This window comes from Rana temporaria, chromosome 11, assembly GCF_905171775.1.
Source record: "Rana temporaria chromosome 11, aRanTem1.1, whole genome shotgun sequence".
NCBI classification, from domain to species: Eukaryota; Metazoa; Chordata; class Amphibia; order Anura; family Ranidae; genus Rana; species Rana temporaria.
Window position 1 is genome coordinate 157,859,489 of NC_053499.1, and position 21,242 is coordinate 157,880,730.

Genomic DNA, 21,242 nt, shown 5'->3' on the forward strand with positions numbered 1-21,242 from the left:
GCGGCAATCGGGTCCGCGAGTCCCGCGGTCACGGAGCTTCGGACCGTGTCGCGTGCCAGCGGCGCGCGCGACCCCGCGGCTGGGCTTAAAGAGCAACGTACAGGTACGTTGATGTGCCCAGCCGTGCCATTCTGCCGACGTAGATCGGCGTGAAGGGGCCCTTAAGTGGCTAATAGGTACAACTTATGTAGAAGGATTTAATCTCTGGGTATCACCTGAGGCCAGTCACTTCACTAGGTATATAGAAAGGTTTACAACCACTTTGCGCTGACGCCTCCTGGCCCTTTAAGAAGTTTCAGAACCCGGGAGGTGGGGTTTATGGTCACGTGACTGCCGTGATTGGCTGTCAGAGCGATCACGTGATTGTAAAGCTCCCGATTGCGAAAAGCTATTGGGGGCTTAGCCGCCTGTAACTGCCCTGGGAGCACGCTCTTGGCACAGCTAATTGGTACGCAAATATGGGGCCCCTCGGCACCAAGGCCCACCCGCCGAGAGGCCGCATATTTGTGTACTGGCGGCGCTTAGGGGTTAAGGAGGGTAAACAATGCATTGTATAAGGCCCCTTCCAGATCTAATCTCCTCTTCATTACACATGCAGGGGGGGGGCCCTCTTCACTCGCCCCCTGCTTCTTTGCACTGAACACCCCAACAGGGCGATTTGCTGGTAAGTTTCAGACCCCACCAAAGTCTTCAGCAGACACAAACACTTACAGTTCTGGTGAAGAGACATCAGGAGACTCCACTTCCGGGCTCCTCTCTCCGGCACTAGGAGGGGGACTGGGAGGCTGAGAATTCTCCACCGGCGGCTGTTTGGGCGGTGAGGGCGGCACAACGCAGACCGTTGGCCTCTGCAAGGTGCTCGGTTTATAAGCAGACTGCACAGGGGTGGCGATCTCCACAGGGGGCGCTGCTGGTGCAGTAACGGGTTTGGTTTTCGCCCATATTTCCGCACTGTTGCCCATGGACCGCCTCGGGCGCCGGACCTCTTCGCCCCCCAACGAGTTCTTCCTTCGATCCTTCCGGGGGCCGCTGGAAGACTCCTCGCTGTTATCGTCCTCGAGTCTTAATGCGCTCTGCAGAAAAACACAGGGAGGTCCGTAAATAACGAGCGCCGCATGCTGCTTAAAGTGAAGCTGTAAGGCCCCTTTCACACGACCGCGACATGAAAGTCACGCGATTTCAGGGAATGTCTCTGTAAACGTGTGCTCTATGGCAGGGTTTGACAAATTTGCTTGGAATCTAGGAGCCAGCTAAAAAAAGTTAGGAGCCAGAAAATGCGCCCCGTCCCGACGAGCTTGCGCGCAAGAAGCGAACACATACGTGAGCAGCGCCCGCATATGTAAACGGTATTCAAACCACACATGCGAGGTATCGCCGCGATCGTTAGAGCGAGAGCCATAATTCTAGCCCTAGACCTCCTATGTAACTCAAAACATGCAACCTGTAGAATTTTTTTTTAAACGTCGCCTATGGAGATTTTAAAGGGTAAAAGTTTTTGTCGGCATTCCACGAGCGGACGCAATTTTGAAGTGCGACATGTTGGGTATCAATTTACTCGCCGTAACATTGTCTTTCATAATATAAAAAAAATTGGGATAACTTTACTGTTGTCTTATTTTTTAATTTAAAAAAAGTGTATTTTTTTCCCAAAAAAAGTGCGCTTGCAAGACCGCTGCGCAAATACGACGGGACAGAAAGTATTGCAACAATCGCCATTTTATTCTCTAGGGTGTTAGAATAAAAAAAATATATATAATGTTTGGGGGTTCTAATTAGAGGGAAGGAGATGGCAGTGAAAATAGTGAAAAATTACATTAGAATTGCTGTTTAACTTGTAATGCCAACGGCCACCACCAGATGGCGCCAGCTAACAGAAGGAAGAGGTCGCGGCCTCAATTACCGGCCGTCGTGGGATCCGATTCTAGTGTGGGGAAAACAAGTCTGCACTATTTCCTGTGCGAAACGAATGCGAGTTCAGCCGTACAAGTGTATGGCTGAACTCGCGTTGCTCAGAGATCGCATTGTGATCGGCACCTGCAGTGCGGTTTGCGAATCGCATGCAATCTCCGAGATCGCTCTAGTGTGAACCCGGGCGTAAAAGTAAAAGTCCTGCCTAAGCGCACACACCACAAATGTCCTCTATTACCAATGTACAGCAGGTGAGGGCCCATGTAGGCAAAGCGGCATGCTGATACGTTGCTGCCTACTTCCAGGGTTAGGGTGCCCGGTATTGAAGAGGTTAATGAATGAAATACATCAGGGCTCGACAAATCCCGGGCGCCAGGTCGCCATGGCGACTAGAAATAGGGTCCTGGCGATTTGGCTTGGAAGGGGGGCCGTTGGTATTACAAGTTATTACCACCAGATGTGTAAGCTGGCGCCATCTGGTGGTGGCCGTTAGTATTACAAGTTAAGCATTACAAGTTAAACAGCAATTCTAATGTAATTTTTCACTATTTTTTACTATTTTCACTGCCATCTTCTTCCCTCTAATTAGAACCCCCAAACATTATATATATTTTTTTATCCTAACACCCTAGAGAATAAAATGGCGATCGTTGCAATACTTTCTGTCACGCCGTATTTGCGCAGCGGTCTTACAAGCGGACTTTTTGGGGAAAAAATTACACCTTTTTTAATTAAAAAATAAGACAACAGTAAAGTTATCCCCATTTTTTGTTATATTATGAAAGATAATGTTACGTCGAGTAAATTGATACCCAACATGTCACGCTTCAAAATTACGTCCGCTCGTGGAATGGCGACAAACTTTTAGCCTTTAAAATCTCCATAGGCGACGTTTAAAAAATTCTACAGGTTGCATGTTTTGAGTTAGAGGCGGTCTAGGACGAGAATTATTGCTTTCGAGCGCGGCGATACCTCACATGTGTGGTTTGAACACCGTTTACATATGCGGGCGCTGCTCACGTATGTGTTCGCTTCTGCGCACAAGCTCGTCGGGACGGGGCGCGTTTTCTGGCTCCTAACTTTTTTAGCTGGCTCCTAGATTCCAAGCAAATTTGTCAAACCCTGGGTTAATGAATGAAATACATGACACACAAACAATATGGCTTCTGTGGGAAGCGTGGTCACATGACCCCAGGGAAATGTCACACACAATAAATCTACACCTACAACAAACGCCAGCACATTCCGGAGGGAGTGTAAAGCTCCAATGGAGGACAGGTATGTCCTGACACTTCAGGCTGAGTCACCGCCGCCGCCGCCTCCCAGTGACACAATCCACAGAGGACCAGCGAGTAAATATTACGCTCCAGGTTCTGTGCCAGAGAATGTGAGTAATAATGTCTCCCTCCGTTATCGACCTTTGTTATCAGACTGCCAGAATCTCAGCAAACAGTGACTGTTGCTAATGATCGGTCAGAGGGAACGCCGTCACTAAAAATTAAAGTGAACCTGTAAAAAAGTGAATGCGTCATGGACACCAGCCTGCCCATGAGAAGTTTATAACGACCCCGGAGGCAACATGTATTACATCACTTCCGGGGTCACAGCCATCATTCCTTGGCTAGTGTAGCCGAAGATGCAGCTAAGTAAGCGCATGTAAACACGGCTTCCCCGTTCTTCACTGTGGCGACGTCATCGATCGTATGATCCCTTTTATAGGGGGGACACAATCTATGACGTCACACCTACAGCCACACCCCCCTACAGTTGTAAACACATATTAGGTCACACATAACCCCTTCAGCACCCCTGTGGTTACCTCCCAAACTGCAACTGCCATTTCCACAGTAAACAATGCATTTTAAATGCATTTTTTGCTGTGAAAATGACAATGGTCCCAAAAATGTGTCAAAATTGTCCGATGTGTCCGCCATAATGTCGCAGTCACAGAAAAAATCGCTGATCGCCGCCATTAGTAGTAAAAAAAAAAAAATAATTTATAAAAATGCAATAAAACTATCCCATATTTTCTAAACGCTATACATTTTGCGCAAACCAACCGATAAACGCTTATTGCGATTTTTTTTTACCAAAAATAGGTAGAAGAATACGTATCCTAAACTGAGGAAATTTTTTTTTTTTATATATATATATATATTTTTGGGGGATATTTATTATAGCAAAAAGTAAAAAACATTGCATTTTTTTTTCAAAATTGTCGCTCTATTTTTGTTTATAGCGCAAAAAATAAAAACCGCAGAGGTGATCAAATACCACCAAAAGAAAGCTCTACTTGTGGGGAAAAAAAGGACGCCAATTTTGTTTGGGAGCCACGTCGCACGACCGCGCAATTGTCAGTTAAAGCGACGCAGTGCCGATTTGCAAAAAGGGGCCAGGTCCTTTAGCTGCATTTTGGTCCGGGTCTTAAGTGGTGAAATGTAACCATATTGCTACACTTAGAGGCTCCTCTCTTCTTTTTTATTACTCAGTTGTGACTAAGGATGAGCTCCGGCGTGTTCACATAGACCACGTGCAGAGCCTGCCAGAAAGTGTGCACGGCGCTGCGCTAATAACAGCCAGGGAGACATTTCACGATCCCTGTAGCCGAGCATCGGGAAATGTCTCCCTGGCTGTGATTAGCGCAGCGCCGTGCACACTTCCTGGCGGGCTCTGCACGTGTTCTATGCGAACACGCCAGAGCTCATCCTTAGTTGTGACATGACGCTACTCTTATATCAAGACATCGCTTGTATATCAAGGCAAAATGTATTATTAAAACATTTTGCTCGTCTTGCAAAACGCTCTCAAACCAAGTTTGTACTGAAAACATCTCAAACGTTCGCTTCGTTTAGGAGATATTTGCCATGTAGTGCGCCGATGACGTCATCGGTGCATGCACAGTGAAGAATCTGCCCTGCGAGCCGCTTCTTCCCCAGTGTGTGCCCCCGTGACTGGTGGCTCCCGCGGGAGTGACGTCGCGTGACTCCGGCAAGTCACAGACCCCGTTTTCGGATGCAAAATGAGAAAATGTGGAAAATTTTAAGGGGTATGAATACTTTTTCAAGGCACTGTACGAATCCTTTGACATTTGTCTGATAATAACAAATGTAGGAGTTCAAAAAGTAGGACCAGGAATAGGACACGTAAAAACAAACACTCCCAGGTCCCCCGCAGCTAGCGAGTAATAATACAAGCTGTGGCTTGGTGAGATCCCGATTCCCACCTTCCTGCTATCCACCTTCCGTTATTGACTTAAAAGGATCGACTTCATCCTTATCTGTCCGAAAGACAAATACGGAGAGCGGAAGACTGGGAGAGGAAATCGCGGCAAAGACAAACAGGACTCTGAGGTCTGACACAGTGCGCAGAGGCTACAGGAAGAATTTAGGAAACCAGCAGGACAATGACACGTACTTCATAAAAGACGATGTCAGATCGGTGATTACGCAATTAGGGCTTTTAACGGTTTGGGTCAATTGCAATCTGTTGCTGCTAGTGCTAGAGGATTGGGTTGGTGTACACCAGGAATATGCAATTAGCGGACCTCCAGCTGTTGCAAAACTACAAGTCTCATCATGCCTTTGCCTCTGGGTGTCATGCTTGTGGCTGTCAAAGTCTTGCTATGCATCATGGAACTTGTAGTTCTGCAACAGCTGGAGGTCCGCTAATTGGATATCCCTGGTGTACACATTGCCCTCTTTCAGTCATTTGTAGCCAAGCCATAGAGGTGAATGCTACAAATAGATTGCCTGTCTGATAGGTCCCTTAACAGACCCCTGACATCTTCCCTTTGAGACATGGAAAGGGACTGAGGACACAGATTCCCCAGTCCCTTTCTCTGTAGTCTCAGCTGCACTGAACATGAATGGACAGGAGACAGAGGCTCCTCTCCATTCATAAACGGAAGCATCGTAAACACGATGCTCAGTTATGAATGGACAGAGTCAGTGGTCACTGGCTTTGTTCATTAGGAAAAGGAAGGAGCTGGTAAATGACAGATTTAGCGGCTACTTTCTCCGCTGTCCATCCTGACAGATCTGGGGCAGAGGGGGAACAGCAGCACAGCAGGGGGGCAGCTGCACGGAGGGGGGGACAGCTGCACGGAGGGGGGGGGGGGGGACAGCTGCACGGAGGGGGGGGGGGGGGGGACAGCTGCACGGAGGGGGGGGGGGGGGACAGCTGCACGGGGAGGGGGGGGGGGACAGCTGCACGGAGGGGGGGGGGACAGCTGCACGGAGGGGGGGGGACAGCTGCACGGAGGGGGGGGGGGGGACAGCTGCACGGAGGGGGGGGGACAGCTGCACGGAGGGGGGGGGGGGGGGGGCAGCTGCAAAGAGGGGGGGGGGGACAGCTGCAAAGAGGGGGGGGGACAGCTGCACGGAGGGGGGGACAGCTGCACGGAGGGGGGGCAGCTGCACGGAGGGGGGGACAGCTGCACGGAGGGGGGGGACAGCTGCACGGAGGGGGGGGGACAGCTGCACGGAGGGGGGGGACAGCTGCACGGAGGGGGGGGGGACAGCTGCACGGAGGGGGGGGGACAGCTGCACGGAGGGGGGGGACAGCTGCACGGAGGGGGGGGGACAGCTGCACGGAGGGGGGGGACAGCTGCACGGAGGGGGGACAGCTGCACGGAGGGGGGGGACAGCAGCACGGAGGGGGGGGACAGCAGCACGGAGGGGGGGGACAGCAGCACGGAGGAGCACAGGAGGGGGGACAGCAGCACAGAGGAGCACCGGAGGGGGGACAGCAGCACAGAGGAGCACCGGAGGGGGGACAGCAGCACAGAGGAGCACCGGAGGGGGGACAGCAGCACAGAGGAGCACCGGAGGGGGGACAGCAGCACAGAGGAGCACCGGAGGGGGGACAGCAGCACAGAGGAGCACCGGAGGGGGACAGCAGCACAGAGGAGCACCGGAGGGGGGACAGCAGCACAGAGGAGCACCGGAGGGGGGACAGCAGCACAGAGGAGCACCGGAGGGGGGACAGCAGCACAGAGGAGCACCGGAGGGGGGACAGCAGCACGGAGGAGCACCGGAGGGGGGACAGCAGCACGGAGGAGCACCGGAGGTGGGACAGCAGCACGGAGGAGCACCGGAGGGGGGGGAGCAGCACGGAGGAGCACCGGAGGGGGGACAGCAGCACGGAGGAGCACCGGAAGTGGGACAGCAGCACGGAGGAGCACCGGAGGTGGGACAGCAGCACGGAGGAGCACCGGAGGTGGGACAGCAGCACGGGGGAGCACCGGAGGGGGGACAGCAGCACGGAGGAGCACATGGAGGGTGTGCAAACCCCATGCAAGCACATTCCTTGGTGGCAACTGAACTCGGGACCCCTGCACTGCTAGGAAGGCATACAATCCATCAAGCATAATGGTTTATAAGATCAGCAGGGCCATCCTTCTTATCTTTGTCATGCATTCTAACAACGCACATCAGCGGCCATGCGATAACTGGTGCCGCTGGTGTAAATGGGCCCCTAAATCCCACGGTCGCTCCCTCATTTGTTGTACAGAATGTACATCTCCATACCTAATTTCGCAAAAGGTAAACAGGTTTAGAGGAGACCCCCCAGGGAGAATGGAAGACAGAAGAGCGTGATCCTTCTGTAATCCGAGCGGAAACTGACAAAGGAGCTGTCGGGGATCATCACCCGCAGCCGCCGTCCATCTTCATTATGTCGTTATCCGCAAGACGACCTGCTGTGACATCGTGTCGGGGAAACTCGGGCAAGTATCTGTCTGATTATTATGACATGAATAGGACGTCGCTATTTTCTGCCCCCGATCTACAGGTGCGTCTCATAACATCAGAAGATCATCAAAAAGTTAATTTCAGTGATTCAATTCAAAAAGTGAAACTCATATTTCTTCCCAGACCAGTTTTCAGCGCTCTCACACTGTGAATGACAATTGCGCGGTCGTGCAACACTGTACACATATGAAATTTTTATCATTTTTTTCCCACTTAAATAGAGCTTTCTTTTGATGGTATTTAATCACTGCTGTTTTTTTTTTGTTTTGTTTTTTTAACTCTTCGCTAAAGGAACAAAAAAATAAACTGAAAATTTAGAAAAAAACAAAAACTATTTTTTTTTCATAATTTTTTTTTTTGCAAACAGGTAATTTTTCTCCTTCACTGATGAGACATCACTGATGAGATGGCACCAATGAACACTGATGAGGCGGGCACTGAGTGTCAGCAGTGGTGGGCACAGAGTGTCAGCAGTGGTGGGCACAGAGTGTCAGCAGTGGTGGGCACAGAGTGTCAGCAGTGGTGGGCACAGAGTGTCAGCAGTGGTGGGCACCGAGTGTCAGCAGTGGTGGGCACCGAGTGTCAGCAGTGGTGGGCACCGAGTGTCAGCAGTGGTGGGCACCGAGTGTCAGCAGTGGTGGGCACCGAGTGTCAGCAGTGGTGGGCACCGAGTGTCAGCAGTGGCGGGCACCGAGTGTCAGCACTGGCGGGCACCGAGTGTCAGCACTGGCGGGCACCGAGTGTCAGCACTGGCGGGCACCGAGTGTCAGCACTGGCGGGCACCGAGTGTCAGCACTGGCGGGCACCGAGTGTCAGCACTGGCGGGCACCGAGTGTCAGCACTGGCGGGCACCGATGGGCAGCACTGGCGGGCACAGATGGGCAGGACTGGCGAGTACCGATGGGCAGCACTGGCGAGCACCGATGGGCAGCACTGGAGAGCACCGATGGGCAGCACTGGAGAGCACCGATGGGCAGCACTGGAGAGCACCGATGGGCAGCACTGGAGAGCACCGATGGGCAGCACTGGAGAGCACCGATGGGCAGCACTGGAGAGCACCGATGGGCAGCACTGGAGAGCACCGATGGGCAGCACTGGAGAGCACCGATGGGCAGCACTGGAGAGCACAGAGTGGCAGCACTGGCGGGCACAGAGTGGCAGCACTGGCGGGCACAGAGTGGCAGCACTGGCGGGCACAGAGTGGCAGCACTGGCGGGCACAGAGTGGCAGCACTGGCGGGCACAGAGTGGCAGCACTGGCGGGAACCGATTGGCAGCACTGGCGGGAACAGATTGGCAGCACTGGCGGGAACAGATTGGCAGCACTGGCGAGTACTGCTGGAACCGGTGTCCCTTTAACAGAAGCCGGTTATCTGCTTTCTTCTCTCCTCACACTGTCAGCATGAGGGAAAAGAAAGTCAATCTGCTGAAGGACTCAGTGATTACAGAATGCACCACCCGCGTGCTGCAGGGGGCACATGGCATCACGATCACGGGAGGGCGTCCATGTATGCCATCCTGGCAAAGTGGGCTAAAGGCCAGTGATGGCGAACCTTGGCCCCCCCAGATGTTTTGGAACTACATTTCCCATGATGCTTATGCACTCTGCAGTGTAGTGGAGCATCATGGGAAATGTAGTTCCAAAACATCTGGGGTGCCAAGGTTCTCCATCACTGCTATGGGCAATAACGCGGGCAGGAAGTGGTTACGCTTTGGCAATAAAACCTGGAAGCCGATTGGTTTCTACACTCTCCAGGTTGAGTAGATCAGCCCCATAATCTCATAGGACGATGATTGCGGAGATGAAGGGGATGTACAAACACGGCGTTGGATAATTATTCGTTTGGCTCGTGTTGTAACATTAAACATCAGAAAAATGTATGTCTGGAAGGGATGTCATCTGTCAGCAGACAGCCCTGCAGGCTCATCCCTGACAGCACCTCATCGCTCACGTGCCGCCGGCGCCGCCGGTGAGGAATGAAATCGCGGCTTCCTGGGTGAGACGAGAAGCCGCTGGGATGTTGTGACGGACAGAACTCCAGACATCTGGAGGAGACAACATCTGACATGTCCCGGAAATCACGGGAGGAAATCACGGCTCGGGGACATTGCTCAGCTGTCAGCCGAGGAGGGGGGGGGGGGGGGGGGGGGGGGATTACAGCAAAGCCTTGCACTGACCTCGTAGACAGCCAGCCGCTGCTTGAGATCGGGGTCCGTCCCCTTGTTGTTCATGTGTCGCTGGATCAGCTTCTCCATCCCCTGCTGCTCCAGACAGTCGGTGAGGTCGTAGAAGGAGTCCTGGTCAGGAAGATTGCCCAGCGTCTGTACAAAACACAAACATATCAATGTGAGACAAGGGGCACCCCGCTATTATCGGGGGTCGCAGTCAGCAAGAAGGAGGAGCAACAGTCTAAAGAGGCGCGGTCACACATCGGCTCTCCGGCTCCCGGGGGACTACAGGTCTCAGCATGCCTTGGAGGCCACGAGTTCCCCGACTGCAGGAGAGTTCTGGTTTGCTTGACCTTAATCTATAAAAGTCACTTCAAGTGTGAATCACCTTTCAAACCAACTTGATATCCGAAGACAAAAATGGCAGCGAATAAATAACAGTTAATCTTTTTATTTATTTTTTTACCCCAATGAATGCACAGGCTTTTGAAGTTTCTACAGCATCCAATTGGATATATTTTAATGTCCATTGCAGTGAAAGTGTCTACAGCTGTCAACAACATTCCATTGAATCCCTAGCTACCCCGTCACTGACTCCCTACACCCTCTTCACACTCCTGCCCACTAATACCATACACCCTACCCCAACCAGTCACCATCACGTTACACCCCCCCCCCCCTATGATCAACACCCTACACTACCCCCCCCCCCCCCAGCCACCAACACCCTACACTACCCCCCCAGCCACTAACACCCTACACTACCCCCCCAGCCAAAAACACCCTACACTCCCCCCCCCAGCCACTAACACCCTACACTACCCCCCCAGCCACTAACACCCTACACTACCCCCCCAGCCACTAACACCCTACACTACCCCCCCAGCCACTAACACCCTACACTACCCCCCCAGCCACTAACACCCTACACTACCCCCCCAGCCACTAACACCCTACACTACCCCCCCCAGCCACTAACACCCTACACTACCCCCCCCCCCCCAGCCACTAACACCCTACACTACCCCCCCCCCCAGCCACCAACACCCTACACTACCCCCCCAGCCACTAACACCCTACACTACCCCCCCAGCCACAAACACCCTACACTACCCCCCCCAGCCACTAACACCCTACACTACCCCCCCCCCAGCCACCAACACCCTACACTACCCCCCCAGCCACTAACACCCTACACTACCCCCCCAGCTACAAACACCCTACACTACCCCCCCCAGCCAATAACACCCTACACTACCCCCCCAGCCACTAACACCCTGCACTACCCCCCCCAGCCACTAACACCCTACACTACCCCCCCAGCCACTAACACCCTACACTACCCCCCCCCCAGCCACTAACACCCTACACTACCCCCCCCCCCCCAGCCACTAACACCCTACACTACCCCCCCCCCCAGCCACTAACACCCTACACTACCCACCCAGCCACTAACACCCTACACTACCCCCCCAGCCACTAACACCCTACACTACCCCCCCAGCCACTAACACCCTACACTACCCCCCCAGCCACTAACACCCTACACTTACCCCCCCCAGCCACTAACACCCTACACTACCCCCCCCAGCCACTAACACCCTACACCCCCCCCCCCCACTCCACTAACACCCTACACTCCCCCCCCCCCCACTCCACTAACACCCTAGTCCCCTAAACACCCTACACCCTCCCCCCGGTCCCCAACAGCCTCCCAACTTCCCACCACCCCCCCGATCACTAAAACCCTACACTATCCCCCCCCAGCCACTAACACCCTACACTACCCCCCAGCCACTAACACCCTACACTACCCCCCCAGCCACAAACACCCTACACTACCCCCCCAGCCACAAACACCCTACACTACCCCCCCAGCCACAAACACCCTACACTACCCCCCCCCAGCCACTAACACCCTACACTACCCCCCCAGCCACAAACACCCTACACTACCCCCCCAGCCACTAACACCCTACACTACCCCCCCCCCCCCCAGCCACTAACACCCTGCACTACCCCCCCCAGCCACTAACACCCTACACTACCCCCCCAGCCACTAACACCCTACACTACCCCCCCCCCCAGCCACTAACACCCTACACTACCCCCCCCCAGCCACTAACACCCTACACTACCCCCCCAGCCACTAACACCCTACACTACCCACCCAGCCACTAACACCCTACACTACCACCGCAGCCACCAACACCATACACTACCCCCCCCCCAGCCACTAACACCCTACACTACCCCCCCCCCAGCCACCAACACCCTACACTACCCCCCCAGCCACTAACACCCTACACTACCCCCCCCCAGCCACAAACACCCTACACTACCCCCCCCAGCCACTAACACCCTACACTACCCCCCCCAGCCACAAACACCCTACACTACCCCCCCAGCCACTAACACCCTACACTACCCCCCCAGCCACAAACACCCTACACTACCCCCCCCAGCCAATAACACCCTACACTACCCCCCCAGCCACTAACACCCTGCACTACCCCCCCCAGCCACTAACACCCTACACTACCCCCCCAGCCACTAACACCCTACACTACCCCCCCAGCCACTAACACCCTACACTACCCCCCCAGCCACTAACACCCTACACTACCCCCCCCAGCCACTAACACCCTACACTACCCCCCCCCCCCAGCCACCAACACCCTACACTACCCCCCCAGCCACTAACACCCTACACTACCCCCCCAGCCACAAACACCCTACACTACCCCCCCCAGCCAATAACACCCTACACTACCCCCCCCAGCCACTAACACCCTGCACTACCCCCCCCAGCCACTAACACCCTACACTACCCCCCCCAGCCACTAACACCCTACACTACCCCCCCCCCAGCCACTAACACCCTACACTACCCCCCCCCCCAGCCACTAACACCCTACACTACCCCCCCCCCCAGCCACTAACACCCTACACTACCCACCCAGCCACTAACACCCTACACTACCACCGCAGCCACTAACACCCTACACTACCCCCCCAGCCACTAACACCCTACACTCCCCCCCCAGCCACTAACACCCTACACTACCCCCCCAGCCACTAACACCCTACACTTACCCCCCCCAGCCACTAACACCCTACACTACCCCCCCAGCCACTAACACCCTACACTCCCCCCCCCACTCCACTAACACCCTACACTCCCCCCCCCCCACTCCACTAACACCCTACACTCCCCCCCCCCCAGCCACTAACACCCTACACTACCCACCCAGCCACTAACACCCTACACTACCACCGCAGCCACTAACACCCTACACTACCCCCCCAGCCACTAACACCCTACACTACCCCCCCAGCCACTAACACCCTACACTACCCCCCCAGCCACTAACACCCTACACTTACCCCCCCCAGCCACTAACACCCTACACTACCCCCCCAGCCACTAACACCCTACACTCCCCCCCCCCACTCCACTAACACCCTACACTCCCCCCCCCCCCACTCCACTAACACCCTAGTCCCCTAAACACCCTACACCCTCCCCCCGGTCCCCAACAGCCTCCCAACTTCCCACCACCCCCCGATCACTAAAACCCTACACTATCCCCCCCCAGCCACTAACACCCTACACTACCCCCCAGCCACTAACACCCTACACTACCCCCCCAGCCACAAACACCCTACACTACCCCCCCAGCCACAAACACCCTACACTACCCCCCCCAGCCACAAACACCCTACACTACCCCCCCCCAGCCACTAACACCCTACACTACCCCCCCCCAGCCACAAACACCCTACACTACCCCCCCAGCCACTAACACCCTACACTACCCCCCCCCCCAGCCACTAACACCCTGCACTACCCCCCCCAGCCACTAACACCCTACACTACCCCCCCAGCCACTAACACCCTACACTACCCCCCCCCCCCCCAGCCACTAACACCCTACACTACCCCCCCCCAGCCACTAACACCCTACACTACCCACCCAGCCACTAACACCCTACACTACCACCGCAGCCACCAACACCCTACACTACCCCCCCAGCCACTAACACCCTACACTACCCCCCCAGCCACTAACACCCTACACTACACACCCCAGCCACCAACACCCTACACTACCCCCCCCCCAGCCACTAACACCCTACACTACCCCCCCAGCCACTAACGCCCTACATTACGCACCCCTCTAGCCACTAACACCCTATACTACCCCAACTCCACTAACACCCTACACCCTAGTGCCTAAAACACCCTACACCCTCCCCCCGGTCCCCAACAGCCTCCCAACTTCCCACCACCCCCCCGATCACTAAAACCCTACACTCCCCCCTTCCCCAGTCACTGACACCCTACCCACTCCTGGTCCTATCACTCTAGACCCTCCCTAACCCCACTGATCACTATCATCCTACACACTCCCTACCCTCCTGGTGACTAACACCCTACACTACCCATCCCCCGAGCCACTAACACCCTTCCTGCCTCGTGGTCACTAATACCCTACACTCACCCAACCCCCTGGCCACCAACATTCTACCCCCCCCCCCTGTTCACCAACACCCTCTCTACCCCCCGATTACTAAAACCCTACACCCCCGCCACCAAAAACCTACACCCTCCCTACCCCCGGTCACCAACACACTACACCCTCCCAACATCCTGGTCACCAACACCTTATACCCTCCCTAACCCCACTGGTCACTATAACCTTACACCCCCCCACCCCCTTCGGTTACTAGCACACTACATCGTCCCAACAATCACTAATACCATACACCCTCTCTACAACCTGGTTACTAACACACTACATCCTCCCCCCAATCACGAACACACCACACCCTCCCTACATCCTGGACACCAACACCTTATACCCTCCCCAACCCCACCGGTCGCCATCACCCTACGCCCTACACTACCCCCCCCCCAGCCACTAACCCTACAACCTCCCTACCCCCTGGTCACTAGCACCCCACACCCTTCCTACCCCTTGATCACTAACACCCTACACCCTCCCTACATCCTGGACACTAACACCGTATACCCTCCCTAACCCCACCGGTCACCATCACCCTACGCCCTCCCTACATCCTGGTTACTAACACACTACATCCTCCCCCCAATCACTAACACACTACACCCTCCCTACATCCTGGACACTAACACCGTATACCCTCCCTAACCCCACCGGTCACCATCACCCTACGCCCTACACTACCCCCCCCCCCAGCCACTAACCCAACAACCTCCCTACCCCCTGGTCACTAGCACCCCACACCCTTCCTACCCCTTGATCACTAACACCCTACACCCTCCCTACATCCTAGTCACTAACACCTTCTACTCTCACTAACCCCACCGGTCACCATTACCCTACACCCTCCCTACATCCTGGTCACCAACACCTTATGCCCTCCCAAACCCCACAGGTCACTAAGACCTGACACCCTTCTTACCCCCTGGTCACTAACACCCTATACCCTCTCTAACCCTACCGACCACCATCACCCTACACTACCCACCCCTCCAGCCACTAACCCTACACCCCTAACCGCCCGGTGACTACTGCAACTTGCCCCTCCCAGCCATTAACACCCTACAAATTCGCTACCCCTTGGTCACCCGCCCCCCCTGGTCACCAACACACTACACCCTCCCCCTGGTCACTTACACAATAGATATTTCAAGAGCCTGTGCAAGCAAAAGCTACATAAAACTAAGAGTCAAAAGCTAGATAAACAGTTATTTTGTGTTTTCACCCGACAAAATATCAAACTCCTACTAAGGATGGAAAACGGGGGCAGGGTTACACTATGACAATCCGGAGCACACCAAATTTAAAACTGGAAAAGGACTTCACCGCTATTGGAGAACTCACCTTCACTCCTGAATATTGGATTTGCTAAAAAAAGACAATGGCTGGATTAGAAGCTCCCAGGAACAGACTTTCAGGCATGTTAGGGGCATGCATAACGGTGAGCAGCCATCATTCCACGCAGTGCGTCTCCATTCAGGCAAAGTTACACACACACACACAGTAATGGCCAACGCGTTTCAGGACCAGCAAGCTTTTGTGCGAGGAGGGTGGTCACACACATACCAGCAAAGTGCTCGGAGTAATGGGGGTGGGGTATACTGTGATGTCAGAGCCATTTATCCAACAGGCAGAACTTAGTTGAGTTTTTTGTAGTGTAGGGAATAGTTAAAAGCTGGAGTCTTGATGTCGGACTTGTCAGCTGTAGCTAATCAGCTCACGTTGATTATATCGGTGCCGGAAAGTCTGACTAAAGATGTGTATTGGGCTCCTTGTGTCATGTTGTGGGTGGAGTTAAGCCATTGTTCCTTGGGGTTTCTACTGTATAAAAGCCTGAGTTTACCATTAAAGTATCCGTTTTGAACCAGAGAACAGAGCTGTGTCTTGTTTCTGGGGAATCCATATGGGCCGCGTTCGTGTGCTGGATTGTGGAGTGTCGATCAGCTGTCGTGGGTCGGTGGAATGGAATATCGTAAACGGCGTTAACCCCTGACCGTTACATACGTCTTTACATGACAGCCCCAATCAGAGACCTCTTACATCAAAGTCCTCTCCTTGCATTATAGTTCTCATCAGAGCTAATCAGCTCACGTGGATTATATCGGTGTCGGAAAGTCTGACTAAAGATGTGTATTGGGCTCCTTGTGTCATGTTGTGGGTGGAGTTAAGCCATTGTTCCTTGGGGTTTCTACTGTATAAAAGCCTGAGTTTACCATTAACGTATCTATCCGTTTTGAACCAGAGAACAGAGCTGTGTCTCATTTCTGGGGAATCCATATGGGCCGCGTTCGTGTGCTGGATTGTGGAGTGTCGATCAGCTGTTGTGGGTCGGTGGAATGGAATATCGTAATAACGGCGTTAACCCCTGACCGTTACATACGTCTTCACATGACAGCCCCAATCAGAGACCTCTTACATCAAAGTCCTCTCCTTGCATTATAGTTCTCATCAGAGCTAATTAGCTCATGTGGATTATATCGGTGCCGGAAAGTCTGACTAAAGATGTGTATTGGGCTCCTTGTGTCATGTTGTGGGTGGAGTTAAGCCATTGTTCCTTGGGGTTTCTACTGTATAAAAGCCTGAGTTTACCATTAAAGTATCTATCCGTTTTGAACCAGAGAACAGAGCTGTGTCTCGTTTCTGGGGAATCCATATGGGCCGCGTTCGTGTGCTGGATTGTGGAGTGTCGATCAGCCGTCGTGGGTCGGTGGAATGGAATATCGTAAACGGCGTTAACCCCTGACTGTTACATACGTCTTTACATAACAGCCCCAATCAGAGACCTCTTACATCAAAGTCCTCTCCTTGCATTATAGTTCTCAGAGTCCCCCCCCCCTTATAAGGGAGTCCATCTTACATCAGAGGGCTAGGAAAAAAACCTTGCAGCAGGCCCTACTGTGTGGAGACCCCTTATTTGAAACTAAAGCTCAGAGCTGGTGTCCCCACCTGGTATACAGCACAGAAAATCGCTGTCACCCTCCTATGCTTGCGATACAGCCACAGATCCCAGTGAGAGGAGGGGGGGGGGGCTGCTGGAGTACATGCAATGTAAATCTCTGGCAGCGAATGCAGTTCCTGTCTGTGTGTTCACTGTTGGGCTAATATTGGCCTTTTATATGAAGCGTTGGGCTAATATTGGCCTTTTATATGAAGCGTTGGGCTAATATTGCCCTTTTATATGAAGCTATCGTCTCTTTAAACCTCTTTCCTCTTCTCCTGCCTGGATTTGGAATTTTGCACTTTGGACGACGTTCTGGCCGTGTTGGCGGAGCCTCTGCTGATGTCACTCCCGTCCTGCAGGCTGAGGATGTAAAATACAATATAGTGAGGCCTGCCTATGATGAGGTGGCTGCTGGGCCATAAAACATATTATATGTGCGGCCTTGCTGGGACAGACACGTAACGCTAACAGGGGGACCTGAGCTAACCATCTAAAGTGAAGGAGAATGCCGTCCGGATTTCAGTGAAATAAACTTCCTACATGAATTCTTATCCAGTTTGCCGTGCAAAGCGGCATGAAACCCAAAAGGAAAACATTTATTACCGTATTTATCGGCGTATACCGCGCACTTTTTTCACCTTAAAATCAGGGGGAAATCGTGGGTGCGCGTTATATGCCGATCCCAGCTGTCTCTGAGCGCCGCATCCTAGAGCCGAGCCAAGTGTACTGCGCACTCGGCTAGGCTCGGCCACGCTCGGCTCAGCCCGCAGCCACGCGAGAGGAGCCGAGACAAGCCGAGAGGAGCGCCGCAGCCTAGAGCCGTGCCGAGTGTACTGCGCACCCGGCTAGGCTCGGCCACGCTCGGCTCAGCCCACAGCCACGCGAGAGGAGACAAGCCGAGAGGAGCCGAGTGCTGCAGCTTAGAGCAGAGCCGAGTGTACTGCGCACTCGGCTATGCTCGGCTCCGCCCGCAGCCACGCGAGAGGAGCCGAGACAAGCCGAGAGGAGCCGAACACACAGGAAATCCGGCTCCTCTCGGCTCGGATGAGGCGACAAATCCAAATACCGCTGCAACCCTGAGCAAGGTGCGGATGGACTTGCAGACGATCACTCAAAAAGGCTGGACAGACGCCGCGCAAGGAAGCCGCAGACGGACACCCACAAGCCTGGACGGACCCCGCGCAAGGCCGCAGAAGGACGCCGGACAAGGCCGCAGAAGGACGCCGGACAAGGCCGCCGATTGGAATTTTCAAGTCTTGCCACAGATTCTCAATGGGATTTAGGTCTGGACTGTGACATTCTAACACATGAATAGGCTTTGATCCAAACCAGGGTTCTCCAAACTGCGGCCCTAGGGCCGGATGTGGCCCTTTGCTTGCCTTTATCCGGCCCTTGGGACAATAATACATCTACAATTAGGGCGCTTTTCCTCCCACTGGCGCCAATGATAAAGCACTGCTTACTCTTACTGACACTGGGACATTCTCTACTCCCAGTGGCCACAGTGCAGTGCGGCCCCCCTGAACTCTGAAGGACAGTAAACTGACCCTTTATTTAAAAAGTTTGGAGACCCCTGATCTAAACCATCCCATTGTAGCTCTGGCTGTACTTTAGGGTCGTTGTCCTGCTTGAAGGTGAACCTCCGCCCGGTCTCAAGTCTTTTGCCGACTCAACAACAGGTTTTCTTCTAAGATTGCCCTTTATTTGGCTCCATCCATCTTCCCATCAACTCTGACCAGCTTCCCCGTCCCTGCTGAAGAAAAGCATCCCCACCACATGATGCTTTTAAACTTCTCTAAAGGTGAAGCTGTCCTTAAGAGATCGTTTTCTAAATGAATTGCAAAATTATTTCGTAACTTTTGAAGGAAGCTATAAATAAACTGAAAGGGGTGGCGTTTTTTTTTTTTTTTTTAACATATTTGGCTAGAATTGTTCAACTCTATCCTGTTTCTGCCAAAAAAGTTTATCCGAAAACAAAAAGCAGACGCGGCTTATGACTGAATGTTGGGTTCTGGACTTATTGACCCCCCTCAATGTGTGAACAGCCGGGCCAGGTACAGGGGGAGCCACTAGATGTTCTCCGGCGCACGCTGGACCCCTCGTAATTCCCAGGCTGACGTCTCACGCAGCACACGATAGGCTATTCTGGACCGACAACAAAGACTGAAATGTAAAAACTTACTGTCATGTCTTCCAAAAATACACATCTCTGTAGGCTGCAAATCACATGGGAACACAAGGGAATGAGATTGTATGCTTGACATACGGGAAGAATAATCCATTGAAGGTACAAGTGCCACACTCATCAGGTCTTCTGTCAATGGGCTTTGGGCTTGTGTCAATGGCATCAGTTTGAGAAGCTTCTGAGATCATTAGCAGATGCATCTGAACTGCAGTTGATCCCCTTCTGACAAGCTTAACCACTTAAGACCCGGACCTTTAGGCAGGTAAAGGACCTGGCCAGTTTTTGCGATTCGGCACTGCGTCGCTTTAACTGACAATTGCGCGGCCGTGCGACGTGGCTCCCAAACAAAATTGTCGTCCTTTTTTCCCCACAAATAGAGCTTTCTTCTGGTGGTATTTGATCACCTCTGCGGTTTTTATTTTTTGCGCTATAAACAAAAATAGAGCGACAATTTTGAAAAAAATGCAAAATGGTTTTCCTTTTTGCTATAATAAATATCCCCCAAAAATATATAAAAAATCTTTTTTATGCTCCTAGTGGTCGGGGGGTCTCTGAGTGGAAAGCTAAGCGTCTGATCCCATGTTGCGCACCCCCTCCTTTCCATTTTTTCCACTTAAACCACCACCCCCCGCCCACTAGGAACGTCCACGTTCTGATTGTCCATAGGGAGCATGAACTCCCACTGACGCCAGTCTGAAGGACAGTAAACTGGCCCTTTGTTCAGAAAGTTTGGACCCCCCCCCCCCCCCTCTAAACAAACTTTTCTTTCACAATTCTGCCCTCCCGTTGTATAAGGCCACCTACCTATCTAGAGGCTGCCCAAAAAAGTTTCATAAAGTGTGGGAGCTTTGGTAAGAATCTACATTCACCAATGCATCTTCTGAGTCCCCTTCTTAACGTTTAACCACCCTGAAGGATAATATTCTGCGTGGACAATTGTAGTACGTTTGATGGTTTTCCCAGGATATTGTAGTACATTTGATGGTTTTCCCAGGATATTGTAGTACGTTTGATGGTTTTCCCAGGATATTGTAGTACGTTTGATGGTTTTCCCAGGATATTGTAGTACATTTGATGGTTTCCTCCAGGATATTGTAGAAATTTCGATGGTTTCCCCCAGGATATTGTAGTACATTTGATGGTTTCCTCCAGGATATTGTAGAAATTTCGATGGTTTCCCCCAGGATGTTGTAGTTCTTTTGATGGTTTCCCCCAGGATATTGTAGTTCTTTAGATGGCTTCCCCCAGGATATTGTAGTTTTTTAGAAGGTTTCCTCCGATATTTTAGTACCTTTGATGCTTTTCCCAAGATATTGTAGTACTTTAGGTGGTTTCCCCAAGATATTGTAGTCCTTTAGATGATTTTTCTCAGCCTATTGTAGTACTTTCGATGGTTTCCCCCAGGATATTGTATTTCTTTTGATGGTTTCCCTCAGGATATTGTAGTTCTTGAGATGGTTCCCCCAATATAGTAGTACTTTCGATGGTTTCCTCCAGAATATGTAGTACATTTGATGGTTTCCCCCAGGATATTGTAGAAATTTCAATGGTTTTCCCCAGGATATTGTAGTTCCTTTGATGGCTTCCCCCAGGATACTGTAGTTCTTTTGATGGTTTCCCCCAGGATACTGTAGTACTTTCGATGGTTTCCCCCCAGGATATTGTAGTACTTTTGATGGTTCCCCCAAGATATTGTAGTACCTTTGATGGTTCCCCCCAGGATATTGTAGTTCTTTTGATGGTTCCCCCAAGATATTGTAGTAC

The 21,242-nt window shown here is 52.8% G+C and overlaps 1 protein-coding gene across 3 annotated transcripts in view; it reads right to left on the reverse strand.

Moving 5' to 3' along the window:
- Positions 1-21,242, reverse strand: part of FHOD1 (formin homology 2 domain containing 1) — a 181,347-nt gene that overhangs the window by 44,406 nt on the left and 115,699 nt on the right. For 2 of the 3 annotated variants that reach the window (XM_040329528.1, XM_040329526.1), the window contains exons 9-11: positions 15,697-15,720; positions 9,836-9,979; positions 712-1,073 (exon numbers count right to left, since the gene is read on the reverse strand). In XM_040329528.1, coding sequence (XP_040185462.1) covers positions 712-1,073; positions 9,836-9,979; positions 15,697-15,720 — 530 coding nt within the window. The remainder of the gene's footprint in view (positions 1-711; positions 1,074-9,835; positions 9,980-15,696; positions 15,721-21,242) is intronic. The other variant, XM_040329527.1, reaches the window with a different exon arrangement.